Source organism: Colobus angolensis, unplaced genomic scaffold (assembly GCF_000951035.1).
Source record: "Colobus angolensis palliatus isolate OR3802 unplaced genomic scaffold, Cang.pa_1.0 Scaffold403, whole genome shotgun sequence".
Taxonomy (NCBI): domain Eukaryota; kingdom Metazoa; phylum Chordata; class Mammalia; order Primates; family Cercopithecidae; genus Colobus; species Colobus angolensis.
The window spans coordinates 1,094,167-1,111,286 of NW_012117411.1; the positions used below are offsets into that span (position 1 = coordinate 1,094,167).

General features: G+C 37.0%; 1 protein-coding gene across 3 annotated transcripts in view; it reads left to right on the forward strand.

Moving 5' to 3' along the window:
• IFRD1 (interferon-related developmental regulator 1) overlaps positions 1–17,120 on the forward strand; it is a 55,428-nt gene that overhangs the window by 35,872 nt on the left and 2,436 nt on the right. For all 3 annotated transcript variants that reach the window (XM_011955936.1, XM_011955937.1, XM_011955935.1), the window contains 7 exons: positions 499–656; positions 3,455–3,505; positions 3,589–3,767; positions 3,858–3,966; positions 9,763–9,897; positions 14,551–14,679; positions 15,105–15,200. In XM_011955936.1, the coding sequence (XP_011811326.1) occupies positions 499–656; positions 3,455–3,505; positions 3,589–3,767; positions 3,858–3,966; positions 9,763–9,897; positions 14,551–14,679; positions 15,105–15,200 (857 nt within the window). The remainder of the gene's footprint in view (positions 1–498; positions 657–3,454; positions 3,506–3,588; positions 3,768–3,857; positions 3,967–9,762; positions 9,898–14,550; positions 14,680–15,104; positions 15,201–17,120) is intronic.

Here is a 17,120-nt window from a genome sequence, read left to right on the forward strand (position 1 = left end):
GGTCTTAAAGAGTTATTTTTAATCCCGTATTTATTTAAAAAAATGTTGGTGGGGAAACCCTGAAGGTTTACCTGATGGACTGTGTACACCTGAAATGCTTAGGAGATTAATTCAAGGGCAGTTTGAGCACTGTTTATATGAGTACATTAAGGAGTTTGAAGACAGAAATTGGCTTGAAACACATTTAGTTGAACTGTTAAAATACTCCCTAAAGATAGATATTAATCTCCATTTTACAGATGAGGAACCCTAGAGAATAAGAGTAATTAATCGATGATCGTTTGGCTAGTAAGTGGAATCTAGGATTTGACTGAGGTCTGTCTGTCTCTATAGTTTGAGCTCTTTAGCCTAAGTTTGTAACTTGCATCAAAGCCTGGAGCATGGGGTTTCAAAAATGGTAAATGCTATTTTGTCATTGATCAAATTTGGGAAATCACTGTCTTAGTAAGTGAGTCTGCTGAAAAGACTATCGTGATTGCATCTTGGCTGCTTTTATAGGTAAGAGTGATGAGCAACGCGCAGCTGCAGCGTTAGCATCTGTTCTTTGTATTCAGCTGGGCCCTGGCATTGAAAGTGAAGAGATTTTGAAAACTCTTGGACCAATCCTAAAGAAAATCATTTGTGATGGGTCGGCTAGTATCCAGGCTAGGCAAACTGTAAGTATAAGATATTTACATTTATAGATCTGTCTATTCATGATAACCAGACATGGTGCGCCTATAGTACCATACCAGCTACTCAGGAGACTGAGGCAAGAGAGAGGATCTTGTAAGTCCAGGAGTTTGAGGCAGCAGTGAGCTATGATCATGCCACTGAACTGTAGCCTAGGAGACAAAGCCAGACACTGCATCTTAAAAAAATAATAATAATTAATTTTATATTTCTGGATTTGGGTAGACATAGGAAACTCTGAAATTCTGACTTGCGAAATAGTCTTCCAGTTTTGGGGTTTGAGAAAGCTTTCATTCTCTGATTGTTGGATGTTTACCTCTTGTAACACTTGACTTTAGATTTTGGGTTTTGGGGGTTTTATATTTTGTTTTTAGTGTGGCAATGAGTGATACAAATGATCATATGGACATGTTTTACTTTGTCACAGAAACATCTGATGTGGTCTTAGTGGATTTGGAAAAATAACATGTGATCCTAAACTGTTTTTTTAAACAAGTGAATCAGGTTAAGCTTGAAACATTTTAATACTTTTAATATTGATTATCCGAATCAGCTTCCTTATTAGTATTACTTAAGTGACATTAATCTTTGTCTAAGTAGCTTGGTAAAAATGTATTTCTTCTTATCATCACCACCCAATGCAAATTGGCTGGAACCCCAGGCCTCCATTGCAGCTCTACCCACCTCTAGGTTCTCTCCATATGGCAGCCACGTTAGCTAGGTGACAGACTCAGACAGAGCATGTCACTTTTGCATCTAGTTCCTTGGCTTACCAGCCATATGGAAGCTGGGAATAGTCTAGCTGTTTGCCCTGGAGGCAAAGAAATTGGAGTTTGGCAACTTCATAGTAATCTCCATGCCCTCCAGTAGTTAGTAATCCTGAAATATTTAATTAGCTTTTGCTACTTAACTTTTTCTTTTCTTCTTTTTGGGTGAATATGTGCAACTTTTAAATCATGTGGAACTATGGGTATAATTTCGTACTAGAATGACAGAAGACACTTTGCTGGGTAGATTTTTGGAGCAGTCACTTAATTTTGATTGTATGCGAGTTTTTTGTTCATTTAAAGGCATTTTCTTTTTCACACTTCCGAGTTGCTGTGAATTTTTAAAAAACGTTAGTCTCCCTGTTTAGCAGATGGAATCCTTATTAAATTGAGGCAATCCTAGGGTTTTTTTTGTTTTGTTTTGTTTTTTTGACAGGGTCTCACTCTCCTACCCAGGTTGGAGTGCAGTAGCACAATCATGGCTCACTGCAGCCTCCACCTGCTGGGCTCAGGTTATCCTCCTGCCTCAGCCTCCTGAGCAGCTGGGACTATAGGCATGTGCCACCATGTCTGGCTCACTTTAAATTTTTTGTAGAGATGGGTCTTGCTGTATTGCCCAGGCTGGCCTTGAGCTCCTGGGCTTGAATGATCCCCCTGCCTTAGTCTCTCAAAAGTGTTGAGATTATGGGTGTGAGCCACCGCACCCAGCCAGTTCTAATTTTTAATTGGCTGTTTTTCTTAGAGTCATCAAAAGGAACCATGTAGCCTTGCTTCTGCTGCTTACTAAGCAGAAGGGATTATGGATTGAAAATTTCCTTTAATGCTTCGGCTACTTTTAAATTTTAACAGTGTTCAGTTTTTACCAGGATGATATAATGAAAATAAAATAGTGACACCAAGCAGATTAATATCACAGATATCCTCATAGTACCGGAACAGAACTGATGCCAATGGTGACTTTAAAGACTTAAAGCTTTAATAATACTTGGAACAACATGTGGGAATTTTAGTAACAAAATGTGGAGAAAGGGGAAATGGAGAATAATAAAATCTCAGATTACAAATTCTGTTTTTATACGGATTAATTTGTTAAAACAAATTTTCTGAGAATTGAGGGCTTCTGTTTATGTTGCAGGTAGATGGCTTGTGTAAGTGTTGTGTTCTAAGTGTTTTATTCGATAAGCTTTACCTTTCTAATCATATAGTGTACTCACTTTTGTTTAGCCCTTCCCCTCCACAAACAAAAGGCAATTATATGATTCCCAGCCTCTTTTCAGCGTAATCCAGAATAAGTGAAATTTGAATTAATGGGATTAATTAATTAATTACGTAATAAAAAACGTAATTAATTACGTTTCATGAAATTTTTGCTCCTGTGTGCTTATTTCTTGGAAGCTGATTTCTTTTAGAAGTTTTCATAGTAGAGTCTTCATAAGAACAAAAGAATATAGATAGTTTTAACAGCTAAAAAACCAGTGGAATTGTAATGTGTTTTAAAGGCTTTTTAATAGAGAGGGCAGGCTTCTTTATCTCATATGTCTGAGCTTTCTATCTTTGAATTATAGTTGAAGTTTGAAATGATCCAGTAAGCACCTGTAAAGCATACAGAAAGGAAACGAGGGGATAGTTCACCCTTTCAGAATGCTTTACTGACATAGACTCATAAAATTAATTCAGTAATTTAAATCATAGATTATGGAGCTGCAATTGTTTTAGAAATTATGTAATTCTTTTGCATGCTTTTGATTTTATGGATCAATAAAAGAAGACCGAAGAAGAACAGAATCACTTTGTTAAAGTCATGCTGTGCATTTGGTAGCAGAGCTTGAATTGAAATGCACTTCCTTTGATCTTAGTTCAGTATTCTTTCTCTCCTCACCTCTTTTATATATAATGCTTGGGACCTAATATATCACGTTGCTGAGAACATTTTCACGTTGAATTATAAAAGCAGGAAGATGTAGAATTAATAAGAAATAAAATCATTAATGTCTATATATATATATTTTTTTTAGTGTGCAACTTGCTTTGGTGTTTGCTGTTTTATTGCCACAGATGACATTACTGTAAGTAAAAACCTTTGATTCTAGTTATCTGTGGTTATTTCTAATTTAAGGTGGTTATCTTACTTCATATTATTATGCATTAGGAACTATACTCAACTCTGGAATGTTTTGAAAATGTCTTCACTAAGTCCTATCTCAAAGAGAAAGACACTACTGTTATTTGCAGCACCCCTAATACAGTGCTTCATATCAGCTCGCTTCTTGCATGGACACTACTGCTGACCATATGCCCCATCAATGAAGTGAAGAAAAAGCTTGAGATGTATGTATTTTTAGTTTCATGTTTTATAAAAGCAACATTTAGTGGACATAATTGGTTGTATTCACATAGTAATGACTAACTGTTTTTTAGGCATTTCCATAAGCTTCCAAGCCTCCTCTCTTGTGATGATGTAAACATGAGAATAGCTGCTGGTGAATCTTTGGCACTTCTGTTTGAATTGGCCAGAGGAATAGAGAGTGTAAGTATCTAACTGGCCAGAGGAAAAAGCTTGTGTCACAAGGCCCATTGTTCCATCATTACCTTGCAATTGAGAATTGGACAATAACTTTGGAACGTGGCCAGCTTGAGAACCCAGTGATTTATTTCCCTGCTTCTTGGCAGTGGTGGTATAATACTTTAGAGAGCGGAAACCAGTAGGGGTTGGTAGAGCAGTGTTTGACTGTGGTTCATTATACTTAATTTTTGCTGTCTGTAGAACTGCAGTTTAGGGATGCTCATGGAGAGAGTTTTTTCTAGTGTAATCTGTATGGAAATGCTTGGATTTCTCAGGTACCCGATATATCAAGCTAGTGAAGGCGTGTGATACTTAATAATTAATATCAAACAAATGAATAAAATATTAAGTCATCATAGGTTTGGGATGAGATGGGTTCAGTAACTTCTCTAAGCCAAAGATGGAAAGAAACACTGCTCATTAGACTGGGACATGTGCTTTGCAGTTACCCATTCACTTGTTCACTCACGGATGTTAGTTACCATGGCTTGGCTCTCAAAGGGATTTGAGTTTGTGATAGTTTGATCAGCCGACCCAGTTTGATTTGTACCTATTTTTGGTTTAGTGCTTACCATCTTATGTTCCAGGAAATCCTTTAATTTGGGCAAACTGGGTCATTTGGTAGCCCTAGTTTGTCATCTCTATTTTAAGGATTGCTAAGATAAAGGAATGCCTCAAATCTTACCATTGGAAGGGAGAATTTATTCTTAAGGTATGTGATTCAGATACTGTGCTGATATTTAGAAATGAGGAGCAGGTTTGACTGCCTTCACACTGAATCTGTGAAGGATCCAATAAGAAAACTAAACATTTGGGAAATGGGTAACTAAATAGTAGATATTATTGCCAACCTTGAATTAATTACTAGCTGCTTTTTAATTTAAGGAGAAAGAGTATATTTTCAGAATGAAACTTTTTTGCATTTAAAGAAGTTATTTAACAGTAAACAGTCCCAAACAGGATTAATACAGTTCTGCCGTGTATAGTCATTCACATTCCATTCTAGGCCTGTATTGAAGAAAGTTTACAGTCTTAAAATTTTTGTGTGTGAAGGGACTCTTCTCCCCTACACTCCTTTTGTTGGAGGGATAGTAGGTAGGAATGGAAAGTAAGTTAATGTTGTCAATAGGTAATAATTCTCCTTATGTGAGAAATTGGACTCAAATTTAGCAATTTAATTTTACTGAGCTAGTTAATACCTTCTTAACCTCAAGGCATGGAAACCAGATGTCCCAATTTTTAAACTTACGTTCTTCTACTGGCCAGAAATGGCAGTTTCCTTGGAAATGCATTTTTAAAATGAATTCATAATGCAGTTTTAATTATACGTGTTGAATTTAAGTTTGTATAAACATTATATGTATAGACATATACATAAGTATATACACACACGTACAAACCCACATATCTTTTCTCTAACTTAATAAATTGCACAAGATAACCAGGAGAACTCATCCAGACATACTTCATTTGACTTGAATTTTTGCCCAAGGGCAAAAATGAACTGGGTTACAAAATAGAACCTAGTGTTTTTATTTGCTTTTTTTTTTTTGAGACGGAGTCTTGCTCTGTGGCCCAGGCTGGAGTGCAGTGGCCGGATCTCAGCTCACTGCAAGCTCCGCCTCCCGAGTTTACGCCATTCTCCTGCCTCAGCCTCCCGAGTAGCTGGGACTACAGGCGCCTGCCACCTCGCCCAGCTAGTTTTTTGTATTTTTTAGTAGAGACGGGGTTTCACCGTGTTAGCCTGGATGGTCTGGATCTCCTGACCTCGTGATCCGCCCGTCTCAGCCTCCCAAAGTGCTGGGATTACAGGCTTGAGCCACCGCGCCCGGCCCTCTTTTTTTTTTTTTTAAATAAGCTTTTTATATGTGGGTGCTGGTTGGGGGATAGTTATAGGGTGTTCAAAAACGAAATCTAGGGTGTTAGTGAAAAACATGGACAGATTTGAAATAGGGTTCATACAGCAAATGAGTTTTGAATTATTCAAGTCCTTTTGCTAACTTACTTTCTGATGTTATTAACTTTGAAATCTAGTGATGTGACGAATTCTGCCTGAGAGACTTAGAAAAAAACTTCCGAAGAGCTAACTTTTAGGTTGGATTTTAATGAATGAGTTAGTTAAATAATAATAATAAACTGTTCAAAGTTGAAATTAGTAATTATTACTCCTTTGTGAGAGTTCTAGGTTAATGGATGTTTGCCATATAACCAATTAGATAATAGTAGACTCTGGAGCTGTTCTGCCTACCTTCAGATCTCTTTCTCTCTTACTAGTTGGATAATATTGGGCAACTTCTCTATGCCTCAGTGTCCTTATCATTAAATGGAAAAATTATTAGTCACAACCTCATAGAGTTGTTGAGAACACATGATAGGTACAGTATAAGTGGTAGCTGTTACTTGGAATGTTGGTTGAATTGAGTATTGCGTTTGGCAGTAGTCTGCTAGTGGCCTTTTGGGAACTCTAGAGTAACTTAATATAAGAGAGACATTATTTGGTGGGCAGAATTAAGATCTTGGGAGCCATTGCTGGTGCAATCCCAACTTGGGAAAATTTAACAAAATCTAGTTAGACCTTTTCCAAGTCTCACCCATTCCATTCCCCAGCTGGGCGGACAGAGGAAGTGCGACAGCATAGAGAGAAAAAAAGATAATAAAAGACCAAATATACTCCTGGGAGCCAAATCTGAAATCACCTAGATTTTATACTTTGGAAGCAGCAACTTAGCATTCTTCTTGTTTTTTGCCCTTGTTTGTATAATAACTGACCCTGTGTAAAAATATCCCCATACCTTGACAAAGATATTCTGCCTTGATGAGTAGGAATTGAAATAAATAAGTCTTTAAAGACAGGGTCTCACTCTGTTGCCCAGGCTGGAGTGCAGTGGCAGGATCATACCTCACTGCAGCCTCAGACTTCTGGCCTCAAGCAATCCTCCCTCCTCCTTCCAAAGTGTTGGGATTATAGATATAGAGCCACTATCTGGCCTCAAGTATTATTTTAATATTAGGCTTTTGTATGATTTTGATTTCTTAATACTTAGCTATCCAAGACCCAGCTTATTTTGTTTATAATGAGTGTTCCAGTGACTTGTGTATAGAAATAATAGTTTGGGGAATGGTTAGTTTTTGTGACCTTAAGCATCTCACCCTGTCTGCCTGAACTTTTCCAGAAATTTTCTTTGATTTCATTTCATCCTAATTCCATTCAACTTTTGAAACCATTTAATTGGTAACTTATTTTGCTTTGAAATAATTATCTTCAGCTGACCAGTTTGTTGTATTTATATTGTGTTAGATTCAAACAGGCTATTTATAACAGTAAGATCTATAACTTAATAGATGTTTATGTCCTATGTTTTATATATTTCTAATAGTTCCTTATAATAAACCTATGAGATGTGGGTGGTAATAACTGTTACATAAGAGGAGCCTGAGACAGATTGTTAATGTAGTTCTGTCAGGTTGTATAGATCTACGTGGCGGATGCTTGTGATTCAAACCTAGATGTTCTGACTGCAAAACCTGTGTCTTAGGTATGATATTAAACTGCCGCATATAGTTGTGATTGCTACACAGATTTTTTTTAAATGTGAGTTCTATATGCCTCCAAATCTAGAATATTGATATAATAGATTGATTAATGCTTCAGAATTTATTGGGGATTTTATTTTTATGTCTTTTTAATGCTTACAACCATTGTTGGAGAGGGTGGATATTATCTTTTTTTCAGATGATAAGATAGATTTATAGTTTATAAAACTTAGTGTGGAGAGTAGTAGATTTGAGATTCTAATCTAGGATTTTTGACCCTGTTGTGTAGTAATGACTGCTATTTTCTTTTTATTATTGATAAGAGTATATTAAGATAATTTATTTATTTCTCTGGGAGCTCATTTTTTATTTGCCCCAGAGTGGTATAGCTCTATTATATAATTATCCTAAACTCCAATTAATAGGCTTTTGAAAGCTGTTTATGGCCTGTTCTTAGCTACATGTTACATTTTATTTCCTTCCTTCCTTTTTTTTTCTTTTTAATGCCCAAGTACTCTCTAGAGCCTTTTTTCTAAAATACTTAGCATTTAATTTTTCAAGTTTTAATAGGATATGGAACTTGGTGATTCACAAACTAAACTTGATTGGGTTTTATCCATTGCTAAGATTATATTACAGTGGAGTTTTTCAGCCACAGCATGCACTATTGATATTTTGGGCTGGATTATATTTTGTTGTTGTTGGGGTGGGGGCTGTCTTGTGCGTTGAAAGATACTTTGCAGCATCCTTGGCCTCTCTCCCACTAGGTGCCGATAGCACCCGCCTCTCCTAGTTGTGACAACCAAAAATGTCTCGGATGTAGTCAAATGTCCAGTGGCAAATAAGAACATCCCCAGTTGATAATCACTGGCAGTGATTCTCACTTCTTAGAACAAATTAAAATAATGTATAGAATTTTCTTAAATTTTGATTTATTCTATACAAATTAAAAAACCCTTTACATATACAGATATACACACACATATATATTTAGAATACTGTAAAAGAACAAGTAGCCAATAAAATGAGTAGGAGACTGCTAGTCCCTGAAATGTACTTGTTTTTTATAAATAAAATTATTCCCATCTTGTTATGATGCAAGCTGATTCTTTGGAATTTAAACACAGTTTGGTCTATTTTAATACCCACTTTGCATCTTATTAATGGGTATTGTTTCTAACTTAGATATAGGAGGTTGAATTGGAACATTAGAGGAAAACATTTGTTGGAATAGTTAAGAATATGTAATTGGAAATATGACAAGAAGATATTTATGTACTTAAAAGCTAGAATATCTGTCACATTAATTTCAAGCTTATTTTTCACCAGTGTAATAATCCTTTTCATTTTAGACATTAAAAGAAACCAAGAAGGTCCAGAAGAGCTGTTATTTTAATTGAATAAGTTAAATGATTCTTAACCTCTAATGCAATAAATGTTAAACATGTATGAATAAACTAGAACTGGAGATTGCCCATCTCCTGGCTTCTTAGTAAGAAGTATCTGTTTAGTTTTGATCAGCTAAATAAGTTTGACTCATTTTTTAGTTTTTAGTGTGGTTGTAAAATGGAGTTAGGGAATAAAAACACCACAAATAAAAGAGACTTCTTCAATGCATAGCCACGTTAACTGTGACAAGGAAGCCCGTAATCTGCTTGAGGTCACAGCAAATTTCAATATATTTTTCAGCTGTGCCCCAGAAAGGGATTAAAACTTGTTCTTGCCTTAAATAATTTAATCACCTGAATTATGTGCTTTATTGCTTATTTGAAATATGGTAGTAAATTAGAAAGTAGGTGCTTTAAAAGCACTACTAGTAGCTTTATGCCTTTGGGATAAGAATAATTGGAATTCTGTGAATGTTTGGTTTGGGGATTGGGAAGCCAAGGGTGGAAGCTATATTGGTATATCTGTCTCTCACTGGATTTCGAAATCCCAGTAATGTCTCATATATGGTGGGAACACAAGAAGTATTTGTTGGATGCGTGTACTTGGAAGGGAAATGTTAATTGTTTTGCTGCAGTACATCATCTTGTAGTCAGCATTTCTGGGTTTGATTATTTCATGAAAATATGTGTTTATGTGTGCCTAGTCCCTAAACACCATGAAGATTTACATTGCCCTATGCAACTGGATATTTTCCAAAGGTAGACTGTTCTTTGTTAGCTCTATATGAGGTCAGAAAAGAAAAACAATAAAGGAAACAAAATTGCTTTTCTTGACCAGGACTTTTTTTATGAAGACATGGAGTCCTTGACGCAGATGCTTAGGGCCTTGGCAACAGATGGAAATAAACATCGGGCCAAAGTGGACAAGAGAAAGCAGCGGTCAGTTTTCAGAGATGTCCTGAGGGCAGTGGAGGTAGGCTTCTTAATTGCTGTAATAGCTTCTCATTTTGAAATTGGATTGTTTCAGGCTAAGCTTGACAATTGGGCCGTTTTGTTGATTGAATTTCACCTTTGAAAATAATATCTCATTTTACAGCCTAGCAGATTTTTAACAATGTAAGTGAAGACTTTTGTTTTTTTCAAAGGAAAATTAATGCTGATGTGTAAAGATACTTTATTTTAGTTTTTTTTTTTTCTTTTAAATCAGAAGACTCGTAGGGATAGAAATGTATTTGACCTTGGTGTATTTGTCATTTAAACAGTAGTGCTTAGCATATACATTCTTAGTGTACAGTATTATTTGTGAATTTAGTAAGTTATTGCCTACCCCTTAGACTCCAACCCAGCTTCATTGTCTTTTGTTTGTTTATTTATTTATTTATTTGAGATGGAGTCTCGCTCTGTTGCCCAGGCTAGAGTGCAGTGGCACGATCTCGGCTCACTGCACCCTCCGCCTCCCAGGTTCAAGTAATTCTTTGCCTCAGCCTTCTGAGTAGCTGGGATTACAGGTGCCCACCACCACGCCCGGCTAATTTTTTGTATTTTTAGTAGACACAGGGTTTCACCATCTTGGCCAGGCTGGTCTCGAACTCCTGACCTCGTGATCCACCCGCTTTGGCCTTCTGAACTGCTGGGATTACAGGTGTGAGCCACCGTGCCAGAGGTCTTCATGATCTTTCTAGGAAAGCTGGAGGCTAAAAACCGAAATAACAAAACCCAGCATTTTAACAAGGCCACTTAAAATCATTATCTGATGCTTGAATTTCTTTTATAATTCTCAAACCTGTTTCAATCTATATGGCAAATAAATTGGTTTAGAATGCATGGCTAAAATGAACTATAGGACAAAAGATAGTCTCACTGGAGAAAACTGAAAACTTTAATAATTGTTTTTGGTAACCCAGGTAAATATTTTTTGGATTTAAAGGGTGTGTTTCTTAGATTATTGCTATCTGATATAGCAGTTATTTTAAGAGTATCTTCAAAATGTGATTCAACTTGATGTGTGTGTGAAAATTTAAAATGAGAATTTAAACTGGAGATAGTGAGACCCCACAACAGATCCAGTTTTAATATGTTCCAATGAATTCTTACATGTACCCTACTTTCTTAATTTTAATCTATTTTTAGAAAAGTAAAATCTAGGATACAAATTAGATCCTTTGGGATTTAAATACTTTGGTTAATGCTGACTTATCACATTATAGTAGTATTTTGTATTTACTCTGGATATTATAGTCTAAAAAACAAAAAACCTAACTAGAGCAAGTATCCATATTAAGAATTAAAATTAGTCTTATAGTTAGTGTGGCAGTATCTCTAAAGTAAGCCATTTTCTTTAAGTAACTACAAACTATTCCTATATTTAGATTTTTTTTTTTGAGATACTATAGTCTTCAAAAATATGATGACATGTCCTAGATTTTCTGGATGGACCAGATTTCAAGTTTTCTGCCCTGATGCATCACCTTTGAGTAGTAGATTGTAAGAGTCTACTGGCCCTCAAACTGGGCCAACCGTAGCACTCAGTACTGATTATTCATAGGAAGACACAAGTGACATTTCAGCCTACACCAGTATTAACAGCCCCTTGTTGCGTATTCCTCAGACACTGTTAAATGGAAGCCATTCCTATCCCATAGTGATCTACCTGCCCACCTTCTTTTCTTCATCTCAGGATCTCCCTTGTCTCTCCAGCCTCTGCTTCGATGCACCTGCCTGAGAAAGTCCTGTCCTCAGAACCTTGCTAAGGGTTGTTTCTCTTTTTCTTTTCTCTGGAACTTAACTTTTTCTGGAGTACCCAGCTTCTCAGATGGGTCATTTAAATGAAAGTTGCTCAACTGCCACAAAGGAGAAGTAAACATCTTAGGTGTCGTAGTGGCTGCCACACCATTTCTTTTCATTTAAAACCTTTCTTGAGGCTCATGCATTCCTCAAATCAGTGAGCACTTAATATTTTAGGTGTTTTGCCATAGATTTCTTATTTCATTTCATTATACCTCTTAAGCAATAGAATTGTCTCCTTTTAAAGGAGAAATGGGAACCAAAGGAATAAAGAATAGTTAAGTAGCAGAGCTGAAATTTGAACCCACTGTTCTGTGCTCTTTGAGCGTGGCCCAATCCTGTATACAGATAGGTCAAGTGAGAGAGTAACCAGTTTCACTTAGGTCTGTCGATTAGGTCCTTAGTGACCTTTATAAGAGCAGCTTCAGTGGACTGATGAGGGAAAAGCCAGATTGAAGTGGATTGAAAAGTGAGAAGTGATTAAGTGAAGATGGTATGCCTTGGCTATTTTGAAAACCTTGGGCTGTAATGGGAAGGGGAAGAGAGTTGATAGTTGGAATGTAGTGGCGGATTGCGGGAAGGTTTGTTGTTTTGTTTTGTTTTAGATAATAGAGACAATTTATGGAGAAGGAACCAGTGGAGAAAGGAGCATCTGAAAATGTAGTCTGTTTCTTAGTATCCATGAGGCATTGGTGCCAGGATCCCCCTCAGATACCAAAATTTGAGTATTCAAGTCCCTGATATAAAATGGTATAGTATTTGCATATAACCTATGCAAGTATACTTTAAATCATCTGTAGATTACTTATAATACTTAATACAATGTAGGTGCTGTGTAAATAGTTCTTATACTTTATTGTTTAGGGAATAGTGAAAAGAAAGAATAGTCTGTACATGTTCAGTGTAGTTGCAATTTTTTTCTGAATATTTTCTTTTTTTTTTGAGATGGAGTCTCGCTCTGTTGCCTGGGCTGGAGTGCAGTGGCCGGATCTCAGCTCACTGCAAGCTCCGCCTCCCGGGTTCACGCCATTCTCCTGCCTCAGCCTCCCGAGTAGCTGGGCCTACAGGCGCCCCGCCCGGCTAGTTTTTTGTATTTTTTAGTAGAGATGGGGTTTCACTGTGTTAGCCAGGATGGCCTCGATCTCCTGACCTCGTGATCCGCCCGTCTCGACCTCCCAAAGTGCTGGGATTACAGGCTTGAGCCACCGCGCCCGGCCCTGAATATTTTCAATCCATGGTTGGTTGAATCCATGATGCAGAACCAACCAGATATGGAGGATTGACTATATATGTAAAAGATTAGGATTAACCTTGAATTGTGGAGGGACAGAAGTCTATCTCTGTTACCACCAGGAGAGACGATAATAGGTAAGGATGCTGATGACTTTATAGAGGGTTGGTGGGAAATAGTTCTTTCCTGGTGCCTTAATGTTTTCTGAAATAAACAAGGTTAAAATAAGATAACTCTGCTGTTACTTATTTATTTTTGAGCTGATGTTATGCACCAGATGGTCACTGTGTTTGCCTCACAGGCATGTCCTCTTTTACACCTGTAATAACCCTCATGCAGTGTAGGTAAAGATGGCCCCATTTTATGGGCAAGGGAACAGACTCAACAAGGTTAAGTTACTTGATGAAATCACAAGCCCGCAAATTGCCTGTCTGTGTTGTCTAGAGTTGATGGTCTTTTCTATTACATTATATACTTTGCTGAGTGAGAAGGGGCTGAGGTAGATGTCTGGAAGGCAGGTGGAGTGGTTTTGTCCTTCAAGTTCTGTCTCCTTTCTCCTCTCCCTGTGGCAGTCAGCTTCTTCTTCTTGGTTGCTCTGACATAGTCATGATTTACCAAAGAATTAAGTAACCAGTTTTCTTAACAAGTTCTGCCACTATTCCAGCTGACTTTTCTTTATCCATCTAACTTTTATTTCCGTGTCATTTGGGCTGCACTCCCTTGGTTATATCTTTGAAATGGTCTTCTGACAGAATTGTTCCATTACTAAATCTTAGATTCTAGTGTTACCTCTTATTTTCTTATAAACCTAGCCTGAACCTCTTGGAGCCCTCTGGTTGCTGGACCTTTCCTTTTTGCTTGGTCAGTTAACCCTATTTACCCTCACTTTCTTCCCTGGATCCCTGCTGCTCATCATTTCACCACCCCCTGTTTGTGGTGCCATTGTGTTTTCCTGACTGTTTGCAACTTTCTTCCCTCTCCCATCCTAGGCCATTAAAAACACCTGACCTTTTTTTAAGTTTATTGAGACATGTTGAAATTTAAAGGTGTTCTCAACAATGTGGTTTTTTGCCTTAATAGTTATTGAAACTCAGTTGAGCCTTCAAGTTTATCAAAATTAGACCAATTCTGTACCCTTACATACAGGATAGCAATAGTTTGTCCACATCTCAGGTATGACAGTATCAGTTTAAGCCATATTGTTCATTTATCTCAGCATATATGACTGTTTAGAAATTGTGTGTGTTTTTTTTTTTGAGATGGAGTCTTGCTGTGTTGCCCAGGCTGGAGTGCAGTGGTGCGATCTCGGCTCACTGCAAGCTCCGCCTCCCGGGTTCAAGCCATTCTCCCGCCTCAGCCTCCGAGTAGCTGGGACTACAGGCGCCCACCACCACGCCCGGCTAGTTTTTTGTATTTTTAGTAGAGACGGGGTTTCACCATGTTAGCCAGGATGGTCTTGATCTCCTGACCTCGTGATCCACCCGCCTCGGCCTCCCAAAGTGCTGGGATTACAGGCTTGAGCCACTGCGCCCGGCCTAGAAATTGTGTTTATATAAGATCCCTTTGGGCCTTTTTAGTGCCTGTGGTAATTTTGGTTCTTCCATTGGTTAGGAACGGGATTTTCCAACAGAAACCATTAAATTTGGTCCTGAACGCATGTATATTGATTGCTGGGTAAAAAAACACACCTATGACACCTTTAAGGAGGTTCTTGGATCAGGGATGCAGTACCACTTACAGGTAAGTCTCATCCTTTCTACATATTTGCTTTTAAAGTAGGGAGCAGTCTTGAATGTAGCTCACTTAATTGGCTTTTGAAATGAATTAGGTATCCAGAGTGCTTCCACATGTTAGAAAACAGTAAACTTATTTTTGAAAGTAGACTTGAATAAATCTGAAGCTGTTCCTTTTTTTTTTTCTTTGTATTGTTAAAGTTGGGTGGACTGTTACCGATGTCTGTATGAAAGCAAATAGCTTGACATAGCTTTCTTGGATTCAAGGCATTGAAAACAATTTGCTCTCATATTGAGAAACAGAAAATGAGTGATCTAAATTTATATCTGTAGGTTCCACATAACTTCTGTTTGAATCAAAGTCACTCTGTCTGGTGAAAAAGAGCTATAATGTTTAATACTGAGCTGTACTACCTTTTTCTTTCACATAAGTCAAATGAATTCCTTCGAAATGTATTTGAACTTGGACCCCCAGTGATGCTTGATGCTGCAACACTTAAAACGATGAAGATTTCTCGTTTTGAAAGGGTAGGTTTTGTTTTTATTTTTAATAAAACTAAGTGCACCAGAGCTTTGATTCTGTCTGGTTTCACCAAGTTACCTGTGTCTGCCTATACTTGGGAGTCTTAGTTTTTCGTGATGTTTCATATAGAACAGCTGTACTAAAAATATAGAAAGCATTTAGAGTGGGGGGGCGCATATATATATATACGCACACACACGTGTATAAATATATACACACACATAATACACTTGTGTATGTACACACACATATATATATGTCAGTCTGGGTGACAGGAGTGAAACCTTGTCTCAAAAGGAAAACAGAGAAAATAATATTGCAGCTTGTTTGCCCGTGAGGTATATTTCTTTCATTTTATGAAACATATTTTGACAACACATTAAAATGTAATATGTACATATATATTTTACGTATAATCCTATCTTAATATAGGAATGATGTTCATATTTTGTTTCTTTTTATTCTATGGAGTTTTTATGTTCAAGAAGAAGGATTTACATAGTCCTTTTATATCAGATAATAGCCTACTAAGTGAAGTACCAGACTCATTTTACAAATGAGGAAACTTAAGAGGGTTTGTAGCATTAAATAGTAATTAGTATCATTTTTACTTAACATTTCTTGTTTTTTTTTTTTTTTTTGAGACAGAATCTTGCTTTGTCGCAATCTCAGCTCACTGCAACCTCTGCCTCCTATGTTCAAGCGATTCTCCTGCCTCAGCCTCCTGAATAGCTGGGATTACAGGTGTGCACTACCACACCCAGCTAATTTTTGTATTTTTCGTAGAGACAGGATTTTGCCATGTTGGCTAGGCTAGTCTCGAACTCCTGACCTCAGGTGATCCACCCACTTTGGCCTCCCAAAGTGCTGGGATTACAGGCATGAGCCACCACGACGAACCTACATTTCAGAAATCCTTAATTTGTATATATTATTTTGTGTTGAGGTGAAATTCACATAACAGACTATTTTAAAGTATACAGTTCAGTGGTACTTACTACATTCATGATGTTGTGCAACTCTAGTTCCAAAACATTATCACCTCAAAAGAAAACCCTCTCTTCATTAGCAGTCACTTCCTTTCTGCTACCTGCCGCAACTGGCAACCACTAATCTGCTCTCTGTCTCTGTGGATTTACTTTTTTCTGGAGATTTCATATAAATGGAATTGTATAGCATGCAACCTTTTGTGTCTGACTTTTTTCATTTATCATAATGCTTTGGAAGTTCATGTCGTAGCATGAATCAGAGCTTTATTCTTTTTTGTGGCAGAATAATATTCCATTGTATGGATATATATCACATTTTGTTTATCCATTGTAACAGTTGATGGACATTTGGGCTGTTTGCATCTTTTGGCCATTGTGAATAGTGTTGCTCTGAACATTCACATACAAAATTTTTTTTTGAAAGGCTGTTTGCAATTTTGGGAGGTATTACCTAGGAGTGGAATTGTGCTGCTGGGTCAGATGATAGTTTTACATTTAACTTTCTCAGAAACCACCAAAGTCTTTTCCATAGCTGCTACACCAGTTTACATTTCCATCAGCAGTGGAGAAAGATGCCAGTTTCTCCACATCCTCCCTAATAGTTATTTTAATTATAGCCATTCTGGTGGGTGTGAAGTATTTAATTACATTTTATAGAACCTGCATATTTTATCAGCTTTATATCCACATAGTTGTTTCTTGTATGGCATTTTAAGTTTTGTAAGAAACATTTATATTTTTACATACTTTTCTCATTTGAATAATTTTTTTTGAAGAAATCCCCTGCATAATGTATTGCCAAATTACCTTCCAAAGTTACTCTAATATTGGAGACAATATTTAAATTGTCTCTAGCAATGAATGAAGGCACGTGGTTGTTACACAAAGATTTGACACCTTCAGGTTTTATAATTTAAAAAATTTAATTGGTATTAA